This window comes from Alexandromys fortis, unplaced genomic scaffold (genome assembly GCF_014885135.2).
Source record: "Alexandromys fortis isolate MF-2015 unplaced genomic scaffold, M_Fortis_MF-2015_v1.1 scaffold_160, whole genome shotgun sequence".
In the NCBI taxonomy this organism is placed as follows: domain Eukaryota; kingdom Metazoa; phylum Chordata; class Mammalia; order Rodentia; family Cricetidae; genus Alexandromys; species Alexandromys fortis.
In genome coordinates, this window is record NW_026068035.1 from 3551895 (window position 1) to 3564581 (window position 12687).

Genomic DNA, 12687 nt, shown 5'->3' on the forward strand with positions numbered 1-12687 from the left:
CATGCGCCACTACTGATCTATCTATCTATCTATCTATCTATCTATCTATCTATCTATCTATCATCTATCTATCTATCTATCTATCTATCTATCTATCTATCTATCTATCTATCTATTTTTAAGACAAGCTGAACTCAACTTGACGTGTAGCTAAGGATGACCTTAAACTTCTGGTCCTCCGGCCTGAGTGCTGAGGGCTAAGACTACAAGCTGGCACCACACCTGGTTTTCAGCAATACTGGACTTGGAACCTGGGCTCTGTGCATGCTAGGCGAGCATTCTAACCGAGCCATATCTTTGCCTTCACCAAAGACTGCTTTTTAGCTGCCTAATCCCATCAAACGGTGATACCATATTTTAGCATTCTTTGGTTATTTTCTTCCTGAAATTCTAGGAGTATCAATAAATTCACCATTTATCTTTAAATTTATGTACATATTTTACCATTTCCTAAGGCTAGATCTTAAAACTGCCTTAGACAGAGTGTGATTTGTTCCTTAAAAATGCTCTGTGCACTCTATAAAGCACACCTAAACGCGATGCCACAACGAACTGTGCCCAGGACTCTTCCTTTCTAACCCGAATTGAGAAGTGACTCCAGGAAGAGGGTCAAGGGGAGGAGCTGGCTCCTAAGTCCACCACTGCTCTGTTAATAGGGACAAGTTTACATGACGACCACTGGGAAACGTGGGGACTGGAGACGTATATACAAGCCGAGGACACCAGTGACAGCTCACCCTTACCAGGAGTGGCACCGATCAACAAGCCAAACTACTTTCCTATTTTCCATTCTTCCTTTAAAACACTTTATTAGCATGGGTCTGTGTGCAGGGATGGGGGCCACAGCGTGCATGAGGAGGTCAGAGGACTTAGGAGCCAGGGTCTTCTTTCACCACGGCAATGTCCTGAGGATTGAACTCAGGTCATCAGGCTTATGGGGCAAATGTTTTCTACCTGCTATTAGGTCATCTTGCTGCACACAAACCTATTCTTGAACATACTATCTCATTTTATCTTCACAAGAACCTTAAAAGGTTCCTCAGAGACAGTAAGTCACTAGCTGGCACCAGGTCATACAAGAGTATATACCCAAGCCCGACTCTACGTTCTTTTCTAAATTGCTTTAACATCCCTGAAGGGTCAATATTGTTGACTTGGTATCCATGTTCCTTAGATGAAGACTAGAACTGCTCAACAGTTAAGGGCTCTTATCAAGCCCAACAACCTCAGGACCCTGCAACACACACGATAAAGAGAACCGGATGTGAGGGCGATCTGGCTGTGACATCTGTCACCCCCACTGATCACCAGGGTTGATAAAGAGAACCAACTTTCCCCAAGTTGTGCTCTGGCCACATTCGTGCTATGGAACACACAGCACATACTGAACAGGAGTTTTCATATCCTGTATGCTTTGGGTTTGTCTGAGATAGGATGTTATTATATAGCCCAGGATGACCTAAAATTTGCTCTGTAGTCCAAGGGGACCCTGAAGCTGTGATCCTTCTGCTTTGGTCTCTGGGGTGCAGGGATTATAGGCGTGCACTCCCCTCACTCGGCTAGGAGCACGTGAGTGCTTTGTTCCTTTTGTGGCACTAGTGACTGAGCCCAGGGCCCCATGCCCGCTGGGCAAGCATATTGCCAATGAACTTTATCTCTGGCGTTTTCTAGCTCTAATTCTGAAATAGGGTCTCACTAAATTTCCCTAACTGGCTTTGAATTCACTTGAACTCAGGGAGCCCAAGCAGGCCCTGAACTTGTGATCCTCCTGTCTCAGCCTCCGAGTTCTGAGAGGGCAGGCATGCACCACTGAGCCCATCTTTTAGACTATCATTCTTCAAAGCTACCAGATGGGCGGGTTTGCTACATGTGGAAGGCCCTAGGTTCTGTCCCCAGTATGTTCCCCCACTAAGCCACCTACAAAAAACAAACCCTCAACTTATCAGCTGAGAATGTAGGTCAGTGGCGGAGCACTTATCTAGCAAAAGCAAAGCCCTGGATTGGATTAACAGAACCACAAAGAACAACCCCACCCCGAAATCCGGTTTAGAAAATGGAGGTGAGTAACATGGCATCTGGGAGCTGCTGCAGAGACAGCACAAAGGCCGGCTGGAGAACACCACAGTGACAGGCACTCAGTGCACGCTGCTGGTGGGAACACCACAGTGACAGGCACTCAGTGCACGCCGCTGGTGGGAATTCTTTGAATATTGGTAAGGATATTAAATCTACTACTACGAAGTGACAGACTGACACTTAAGAAGGACGCCACTATCTTCAGCTTTGGTGATCTTAAACACAGTACACTGCGCATGTGTGCTCCACTGTCCACACATCACGGCCCACAAGGAGTATGTGCTGTGTACATGTCATGCCGTGGTCCATGGAGGACGTGTGTACATCACCACCTGCACACCATGGTGCACAAGGGAAGTGTGCTTTTCTATCAATTGCTTCAGAAACCCTTAGCATTGTGCCTCCAGACATCACACGCACCTCAGCTGGATCTCATTCTTACTGAACCTATTTCATATCTCACCGAACATCATACCTATGTTGAAACCATTAGCCAGGTCACCAGGACTCAGCTTTCAGAATAAACACACTCTAATCTGGTTTTATTTAAAAATAAAATAGTTCACCACAAAAGCTGAGGCTACAGAATGAGATTAGTAGTGGAGACTACATTCCATTTTCTCTTCAACTTGCTCAGGATCAACACACACAGTTAAATACCAACCACACAGCCATTTAAATATGGGGGCATTTCGTCACCAGGGAGAGCACCTGAACAAATGCCAACCTGTTTGAAGACATGTTTCTCCTGTGTCTCATGTTTAGTTTAGTCCATCATCATTGGATAAAGACTTCACATCAAACACACCTACTATAAGGACCTAGTAAACATTTCAGGGTAGACTGGCTCAAGAATGTCTAAAAACCTACTACATGCAAGGTACTTGTGACTCATAAATTCAACAGTCTTGGCAACCTTACAGTGTTTCACATACAAAGAAATTAAGGCTCAAAAGGATGATGTTGCACCAAGCCCCTTGGAAAAGAGCAGAGCTGGGCTGGAGAGATGACTCAGCAGTTAAGAGCATTGCCTGCTCTTCCAAAGATCCTGAGTTCAATTCCCAGCAACCACATGGTGGCTCACAACCATCTGTAATAAGATCTCATGCCCTCTTCTGACCTGCAGGCATACACACAGACAAAATATTATATACATAATAAATAAATATTAAAAAAAGAGAGGGTTTATTAAAAAAAAAAAAAAAAAAAAAAGGAAAAGAGCAGAGCTGAAACTGGACCCAGGTCTGTCCCAAACGCCTCTGGACCAGACTTCCTGAGCTGTGTCAGGAAGAAACTGTTCTGCTTGAGAAGGTAGAGGCAGAACTACAGAAGGTGCGAGTCACTCGGGTAGAGAGCGCTCAGCCCGTGGAGACAAAGCCACAGCCAGGTGGGAGGCAGAGGCAAGCAGATCTCTTGTCTGTTCAAGGTCATCCTGGTCTATAGAGTGAGTTCCAGGCCACCCAGGACTACAGAAAAACCTATCTAGAAAAACCAAATGGGGGTGGGGGTATGGCAGGGAAAAAAAGACAAAGACACAAAAGAACAGCCTAATCCCATCATCTAGCTCCTGAAAGGTAAAGCAAAATTAGGAACTCTTCTCAGCCAATCTGCAAGGGCTGGGCTCATGAAGTATCCAAGTCCAGTTGTTACAAATGAGTTTGAGAACAATAAGCATGGGGTAATGGCTCCAAGGCTTGGAGTGCACCTGAGGCTGGCTTGAGGAAATTCACCTTGTGGTCGCAGGTGGTGTTAATGTTGGGGCTTCAGTGTTCGTATGGGAGGCCTTAACAGAGCCAAGGCTTAGTGTGTGTGAGGCCCACACCAGAATCTGAAAACACTAAAACCCAGCCAAAAAGGAGGCACCTGTGCAGAGGTCACTGCGCACTTAAGTCAGCCAGCAATAAAAAGCTGTGACTGCTCCTGGGAGTTCACAGATGAAGGCAAACCAGGGAGAAGTTGCACCAAAGCTGAGGTCAGGAAGAGACAAGGCAGGAAAACGATGACTAGGCAAGTGGGAAGTGTCTTCGGCCTTCCCTCCGTTCTACAGGGTCCTAGAGAGCCCTGAGAAGAGGTTAAGACATTCATTCACAAGTTCTCTTTTTTAAGACTAGGTCTTATTGTGTAGTCCCAGCTGGCCCAGAACTCGCTCTGCACATCAACTGGCTTGGAACTCAAGATCTGTCTGCCTCTAGCTTCAGAGTACTGGGATCAAAGGAGTATGTCACTGTCACCACACTGCTTGGCCTGCCAGAGCCCTGTCACAGAGACACTCTACATTTCATGTGCACTACAACCAAGTTAAAATAAATGAGCAATAGTGAAGACTGCCCCGGCCTTCCACAGTATCAACAGCTAATGCAATGAAAGGTCACAATACCTTCCAGAGTGGGGATTATTTTGACATCCCAAATAAAAATAGAAACTGGTAAGCGGAACCATGTCCTCTCAAAAATGAAAACCTCACCTGTTTTATAAATAAACACACAAATTTTAATTCAACAACCTAACACAATTTTCCACACTAGATGCTGATTTACGCAAAACCCTAAGTCACTGAACAAGGAAATAACAAGTCAGCCAGAAAATGAAGATAGTGACTTCCAGTGTCTTTTGCCTTCCTGTGTCTCACAACTTTGAGAGCAACCGAAAACCCCTAAGGGTGGATTTATCACCTCCACTGAGGCAGCCTTGGGATCAAACAGAGACTAATTAAGGATTAACTGCCTGGCGGTGGTGGCACCTGCCTTTAATCCCAGCACTTGGGAGGCAGAGGCAGGCAGCCTGGTCTACAAGAGCTAGTTCCAGGACAGGCTCCAAAACCACAGAGAAACCCTGCCTCGAAAAAAAAAAAAAAAGAATTAAAGATTAACTAATGAATTCTCACAACAAACGTGTATCCCTTTTTAATATTTTTATTGGGGGGTGTTCAGAGATTACAAATTGATTTCTGCTTGTCCTTTACTTAAGATCTACAAATTCTGCTTGTGCAGAAGTCCAACACCTATCTCCTCCCACCAAAAGGGAACAGTCTTCTTCAAAGAGGGAGGGCAGGGCACGGGCAGTTTCCATAGAAGGCAAGAGTAGGTAACTTCCACCAGACAGAGGCAGAGGGCATAAGGACTACCGATGGTCCTGCTTACTCAAAAATGAAAACCCAAATAATGGCAAACGCTGAAAGCTGGGGAGTTTCCTGAGTTATCACCACTTCCTGTTTGGCATTCTAGGCAAAACCCTACAGCATACACACAATCAGTACAGGACAACTGCAGACCGAATACAGCAGCCGGCAGCATGGGAGAAGCCAAGGATGGTGCTGCCATGGCAGTCCTCAAAGCTCCTTGGCTCCTGCACAGCAGCTTTTGTGTCCTGGAGTGCCTTCATGATTAGGCTATGTGGAAGGCTGCTGCTAAGCGCTGACAATGAGAAGCCATTTGGGTCACTGTGGGTGACTCCAGAGTAGACACTGCAGAGCAGAGCCAGGGTTCCCAAGAAAACTGTGGCTAAAATGCAAGAACCTACAATGCTCGAGCGGGCTCTAGGAGGTGGAATCCAAGTCTTGCAAGCTGTCCTGAACATCAGCGCTGTCTTTGCTGTCACTGCCACTGTCATCTCCAGCCAGGTTCTGCTGACACGCCTCTTCAGAACCAGGAAGTGTGCTGCCCTGATTCTCCTTGGAATCCAGAACCACGTATCTGCCCTTCTTCAGCACCAGCTGCCGTCTCAGCTCCTCCGCCATCTGGGAGAGATCTCGTTTCATGGCATAGGCATCTTCTCCATCTGCATAGTACTTGGGCTCCACCTCACTAACCTGGAAGTTCAGGGTGTTGGAATAAAGGTGCAGGGCAGCCCTGTTGCTCTTCCTCACATGCAGGGATACATACTTGGCGTTGAAGTTCTCGATCATGGCCCGTGAGGCCTGGTCCATCAGCTTCTGGGCCAGGCCGAGGCGCCGGTGGGAACGTTTCACAGCCAGTGAGGTGATGTGTCCATGAGGGACATCATCGGGGTCCTCCTCCATCTTGGCCAGGACATAGCCCACGATCTTGCCATCCTCATCCTCAGCAATGTAGGAGAGCTGGGGCCAAGAGAGGCCATGGTAGAAGTAGTACTTCATCTGGTAGTTCTCGGGCAGGCACAGCAGGTTGCAGTGCTGCATGTTCATCAGATCATCGGGCCGAGCACGGCGGATGTTCATATTGGCAGCAGATAGGCCTGTCAGGCTCGAGAACCACAGAGGATGCCAGGAGCACAAGCGACACCAACACCGTTTGCCTCGAGGAATTGACACAAAGCGTATTTCAACACTCAAGTAACACAGCACTGTCATTATCAATGTACCTTTTAAGACTATGGATTCAACAGAGTCCTGGGTAACTACATAATCTAATTTTGTATGCATGCTCGCCGAGGCTCTCATTCAGGGTCTTGTCAAGGACTGAAATTCCTTTAGTGAGGACAGGGTCTCTGCCTATGAGGCTATATATACTCATGTGACAATTAGGTGAAAATCCTAGCACAGCACCAGACCTCCTGAGCTCCCTGCTAACTCCTGCACCTTCTTGGATTCTGCCCACAACAGCAGTGTGTGCAAAGTACCTCAAAACAGGGGCTGCTCGGCCTCTGGCCCTTGCTCTCACGTGGGCTGGGACAGACTCAGCAACACTGCTTCTCCTACTACCGTCACTCAGTTATCAGTCTGCAGGTCACTAAAATTTTCACCCATGTTTTATAAAAAACTGAGATTAAAATAGATGCCCATTACTTTTTTCCTCCAAGAAAAAATTTGAAAATCTAAAAATAAAAGGGAAAAATATTGCTTTGCATATGCCCAGTTATGTGTATTTATCACAAATTATGGAGCTTTAAAAAAATTCCATAAACTCAGGGCATCATTTGTATGTGCCTAACAAGCATGTATCTGAGCCAGGGAAATCCTTCACAAGCCCCAAAGTAACACCACAGTGCACACTCTGCTGGTCTGAGACTTCTCATGAAGCCAAGTACCGACTTCCAAAGATCAGCTAACTTAAATCATCACTGTCATGCAAAAGACAAGCTCTCAATGGTATTCTTTAAAAGCTCTATAAATATTTTTAATATTTATTTATTCATTTATTTTGTATACAATATTCTGTTTGTGTGTATGTCTGCAGGCCAGAAGAGGGCACCAAACCCCATTACAGATGGTTGTGAGCCACCATGTGATTGCTGGGAATTGAACTCAGGACCTTTGGAAGAGCAGGCAATGATCTTAACTTCTGAGCCATCTCTCCAGCCCCAAGCTCTATAAATATTATTGGTCTTGTACAGCTCTCTAAAGTTGTATCATGTATGCATTAGTATTCACGATGTGTGTATGTGGTACAGACATGCCATGGCACATGTGTGGAGTCAGTCGGTGCTTTCCTTCACTGATGTGGGTTCCTGTGTGGCAATGCCACCATCTGCTGCTCACCAGCCACAATATGTGTCTCTTTCCGAATATAGCACACGTCAATATATCCCTAAAGATATTTTAAATGCCATTTGTATGGACTTTTTAACACACAAACTGTCTCACTATTTTTATGTCACAGTATGAAGGAATAATGATGCCCAGAGCACTTTTGTGGCAAAGCATATTCCTACCCCACGGGAAGAGATCACAGGTACAGGAAACAGTCACATGTACCAGCTTTACAGAGCTCACTCAGCAAGCTCCAGAGCTTAAAGGATATCTGCTCCCTACCACCTTTCTTCCTAACTTTCTTCTTTAAGTTGAAACTAGCCCAGCACGAGGTGGAGGTGGGCCATGCAAGAGAAGCACACTGGAGACACGGGACACTCAAGTCCAGCCTGACCATGGACTTTTACTCACTTTAAAACAGCTGGGATATCTTCACACAAGATGAGAAAGATCTCCCACTATCTTCCATTTCTGCGGAGGGAGATTTTTAAATAGTTATATTGTTCTTTATACTAAAATCTTTAATTTCAAAAATTTATGTTCCCCCAGGTTCCAGAAATATGAATTTCTATTTTGCTACTATACTATGAAAGTAAAGCATTTAATAGTCTTTTTAATTTATTTTAAATTACACTTTATTTTGTGCAGTGTTCTGCCTGCATGTATGTCTGCAGGCCAGAAGAGGGCACCAGATCTCATTGCACATGTGGTTGTTGGGAATCGAACTCAGGACCTTTGGAAAAACAGCCAGTACCCTTAACCTCTGAGTCATCTCTCCAGCTCCCTTTAAGTTACATTTTTTAGTAACCATACTAAATCACAGTATTAAAGGTTTATTAAGGATATGGAAGAGATTGCTTGGTGGTTAAAGAGCTTGCAGGGCCCAAGTTCAGATCACCCCAGAAACTCACACAAATACCAAGAAGGCACGGCGGCCTCTCTGTAATTCTAGTCAGATGAAGATAGGGGATCCCTAGGGCAAGCTGGCTAGCAAGACTAGCCTTATTGGCAAGCTCTAGTTTTCAGGAAAGACCCTGCCTCGATGGACAATGAGGTAGAAGGACTGAGGATCATTGTTAACAAGGCCTTGGGCTACTATCTGCAGGCCTGTGCGTGAGCATTGAGCATGTGTCTGCACAGGCACACACACAAAATGGAAAAGGAAGCTGAGGGACATAGCCCGCCTGCCTAGCATGCCAGCACCATAAAGTTTTACAAAAGGGAAAAGTGGGGAAGTTATTAAGAATGTAATAGACCCGGCAGTGGTTGCACACGCCTTTAATCCCAGCAGAAGCCGCAGAGACTGGTGGATCTCTATGAGTCTGAGGCCAGTTCTGGTCTACAGAGAGTTCCACAACAGCTAGAAACCTTGTCTTGAAAAACAAAACGACTTTGGACAAATGAAAAAGTAATTTAAAAGACTAAAAATAGGGGCTGGAGAGATGGCTCAGTGGTTAAGAGCATTGCTTGCTCTTCCAAAGGTCCTGAGTTCAATTCCCGGCAACCACATGGTGGCTCACAACCATCTGTAATGAGGTCTGGTGCCCTCTTCTGGCCTGCAGACATACACAGACAGAATATTGTATACATAATAAATAAGTAAATATTAAAAAAAATACTAAAAATAGTATTTTAAAATGAGACTAACAAGCCCATTACAAAATAGAACACGAGTCTAGTAGAACTGACAGTTGCCACCTGCACCTGACACAGCACAGTGAGAAAAGAAAAGAACACGTCTGGCCAAAGTTCTTAGCTGGGGAAAGCCAAGCATGATACCTAGGCACCCTGACAGGAAACCCCACCCGCGGTTGCTCATGCCACCTTCAGGTTAGGACAGTTAAAGAGCAGCTTCCCCAACTAACAGACTCAACAGAGTAAACCTGCTTTTAGTGCTGCTTCAGCATCTGTTGATGTAAGGGATCCAACCACCTCATTCTGACCTCGGACCTGACTGGCAAGACAGCCAGCACGGGAGAGAACTGCTACCGGCTCACTCCAGCCACACCCTCAGGTTCCTCGCGCCCAAGAGGAGCAGGGCAGGGATGGCTGACAAGTACTGGCCCTGAGTCCAATTTCCACTGAGAGGTTCCTGAATTCCCTGGGACCCTCTTTAACAAGGCTTCCTGGGCCTCAGCCCAGACCAACAGAGTTCCTGAGACTCTTCAGAAGTACTCCCAAAGAAACCCATGACAACTGAATGAGCCACTGTCCTCGACTATTCTTTCCTAAGTCCGAAAGCAGAAACCAACCAATGGAAGGCGAAATAACATTGCCTTTCTTACACACACACACACACACACTCTCCTGTCTGACTCCAAAGAGACCCTGGCTTCACTTGCAGCACAAAGAAATGAAGTAACGCTAGGGAAAAGCCATTTGGGAGGAGGTAGGGATTACTTGAAGCCAGCTCATGGTAGCATCTGAGAGGGAACCTCCATCACTTCTATTAGCATTTACTCTTCTTGAAAACAAACTCTCGGGCTAGGCATGGTGGCCTTCAATCCTAGCACTGGGAGGTGGAGGAAGAAGCAGGTAGACAAGTTCCAGAGCTACTTAGGGAGGCCCTGACTCACGAAAACAAGTAACTATGAAAGAAAACAAAAGAAGATTTAAATTACTTATGGAACAGTATCATTATACATTACTTTACCATCTTTGCCATTTGCCCTGTTGTTATGTTACAAAAGCCTAAGTAAGTCATCCTAAAATTGTCTAAAGGAATTCACAGAAAGAGAGTAAACCTAACCAAAGTGCTTTGGGGGGTCATGCCTCCAAGTCCCAGGGCTTGTGTTGAGGCACAGAGAATGAATGTTCAAGATCAGTCTGGGCTACACAATAAATCCTTTTTCTCCCTCTCTCCCCAAAAGGAAGAAAAAAAGGTTAAAAAGTTTATTTACCACATTAACCTAGAAGTTCTGGTTTATAAACACAACAAATAAAGAGCCAAGAAAGGAGCAATCCTGTTAAACTAAGGTACTTAGGTAAGTTCCAACACTCTGGCAAAGCTTGTTCACTATACCCACACAACACAGGAACTCCTCTTTTTTCTTTTCTTTCTTTTTGTTTAGACTAGGTCTTAAGTCCGGACTGGCCTGGAACTCACATCAGTCTGCCTCAGATTCCAGAGTGCTAAGGGTAAAAAATGCTTGTGCCACTCACTGCACTGGTCCTGGCAAATTCTTAAAAAAGAAAAAAACCTCTATCGGGGTCCAAAGTGGTGCACGCCTGTAATCCTAATAATACTCTAAGAGGCTGCCGCTGAACGGTAATGAATTCAAAGTCCGTCTCGATTACATACAAGACCTAGCTCAGCACAATTTTCTTTCCCAATCATCACCAAAAAAAAAAAAAAAAAAAAAAATCATCACAATGAGTCACTTACTTTAGAGGAAAATCATAAATCTCTTCAAAGTTTAAGAAATTGACTATTTCCGTACGTGTTCATGAACCCTGTCTCTTTCTCTCTGTGGGTCAATGGGTCTGCATGGTACACGGGGCTCAGGCTTCCATCTCGTGTCCAAACCGCGCCGCAGGGCCCAGCAGAACGAATACTGCATCATGTGTTACCTTTTCGGCGATGCTGTACAGAACCTCGTCCATCTTCATGCAAGTGGGGTCCCAGTCGTGTCCGAAACGAATGACGACCACGCGGTCCTCCTCCGACAGGATGGCCTGGTCTACCTGCCAGCCATTGTGCAGATGCGGGAGCATGTACGACATCTTGAGCGGGCCTGCGCGGCCGGAAGCCGCGAGCTGCCTGCGGGTGCAGAGAGCTGTGAGACCGCGACCCCACCCGGGTCCCAGACTCTCCGCCGAGCCCCCCCACCTCCCGCGAACCCCGCAGGCCACCGTCACCCGCAAACCTCCAGTCGGGGCTCGGGGCCTACACCGGGCCTCGGCTCGCATCGGGACCGCACCCCTGCACCTCCGTCTCCACGGGGACCATACCCCGGCGGCCCCAGCCCCACGGGGCCACACCCGACAACCTCTAACCTCGTGAGAGCCCACGCGGCCCGACCGCCGGCGACTCCTCGCAGCACCAGCGCCCTCCCGCGCCCCGGAACCTCCGGGCGTACGCACTGACGTTGTCTATCGCTGCTGCGCAGGCGCACGCTTGTCCCGCGCGCATGCGCGATGAGGACGCGGGCGAGCCGCAGGCGTGGTTACCGCCACTCGGACGCTTGTCCCGCGCGCATGCGTGGTGAGGATGCGAGCGCGCACGCCTCGGGCTAGGTTACCGCCACCTTAGCTGCCCTTGGGTGTGCGCGGAGGGCTGCGCGCTGCACTCAGCGGACCGTGAGGGCATGGTTCCCGCTTTCTTGGCGGCCGGTGCCTCTGCGGAGGGATGCCCGTGTCTGATCTATCTAGTATTGTGGGGTGGTGGTTTGCCTCTACTTTTTTTTTTTAGTTTTTGTTGTGCTGAGAAATATGCGAAGTCTTTGGCCAAACTTCAGCCATGCTCCTGATCTTTTCCGTAGGCTTATCTGTGCGCTCTTGTGTAAAATCTACTCTTCCAGCGCCATCAGACGCTCCTGAATATGACCAAGTTTTTGGCCCTCTACCTTACCGCAGAGGTCAGATCTTGAGTTCAGCCATTGTCCTCCTAATTTTCTCTTTCACAGATCCCTCTTCCCTCATAATGGTCCATAGTTGGTAGTAGAACTAACTCGTTTTCCTCCCTACAAGATCCTGGCGCAGTCTTCCCGAACCATCTTAAGCTTTTACAAGTAGGACTGATTGCCCCTTTCGTTACCATATCTATGTCTATATGCGTATACTTGTGTATATTTATGTGTGTATAAGTTAGTCACTTGAACCATGTACTGGCATTAAGTACAAGGACATTTGTACTGTACAACCATGACCGTTACCTCCTGATAAAATTTAGAAACTAAAAAGCAGGGGCTGGAGATATGACTCTGAAGTGAAAGCATTTTTTACTCTTCCAGAAGACCCAGATTCGGTTTCCACACCTAAATATCACCTGGCAGCTGTTCATAACTCCCGTTCCAGGGAATCCGGCATCCTCTTAGAGTGTTCTCAGGCACAAGACACAGTGTGCTTACACAGCTGTAGGCAAAACCTTCATACACATAAAATAAAAAATATTTTTTCTTTTCTTTTTTTTTTTTTTTTTTTTTTTTTTTCGAGACAGGGTTTCT

General features: G+C 46.6%; 2 protein-coding genes across 3 annotated transcripts; both read right to left on the bottom strand.

Moving 5' to 3' along the window:
- Positions 1-4972: 4972 nt before the first annotated feature.
- LOC126515402 (N-alpha-acetyltransferase 11-like) lies at positions 4973-6271 on the bottom strand. Its single transcript, XM_050165037.1, has one exon. It carries the CDS (start codon positions 6269-6271, stop codon positions 5612-5614), a length of 660 nt encoding a protein of 219 aa, XP_050020994.1. The 3' UTR covers positions 4973-5611.
- On the bottom strand, positions 6200-11245 carry LOC126515404 (thioredoxin-like protein 4A). 2 transcript variants are annotated; one of them, XM_050165040.1, is made up of 3 exons: positions 11093-11245; positions 7934-7993; positions 6272-6348 (listed from the first exon to the last, which is right to left on the bottom strand). In XM_050165040.1, the coding sequence occupies exons 1-2, from the start codon at positions 11243-11245 to the stop codon at positions 7955-7957; spliced, it is 192 nt and encodes a 63-aa protein (XP_050020997.1). In that variant the 3' UTR covers positions 6272-6348; positions 7934-7954. The 2 variants fall into 2 exon arrangements, with proteins under 2 accessions (XP_050020996.1, XP_050020997.1); XM_050165039.1 differs by lacking the exon at positions 7934-7993 and having other exon boundaries at positions 6200-6348.
- Positions 11246-12687: the final 1442 nt, after the last annotated feature.

Excerpts from the sequence above, each read along its gene's own strand:
- LOC126515402 (XM_050165037.1), bottom strand. The coding sequence starts at position 6,271 with ATGAACATCCGCCGTGCTCGGCCCGATGATCTGATGAACATGCAGCAC.
- LOC126515404 (XM_050165039.1), bottom strand. The coding sequence starts at position 11,245 with ATGTCGTACATGCTCCCGCATCTGCACAATGGCTGGCAGGTAGACCAG. Across the intron at positions 6,349-11,092 it reads TGTACAGCATCGCCGAAAAG|GCAAACGGTGTTGGTGTCGC; the intron begins GTAACACATGAT and ends CAATTCCTCGAG.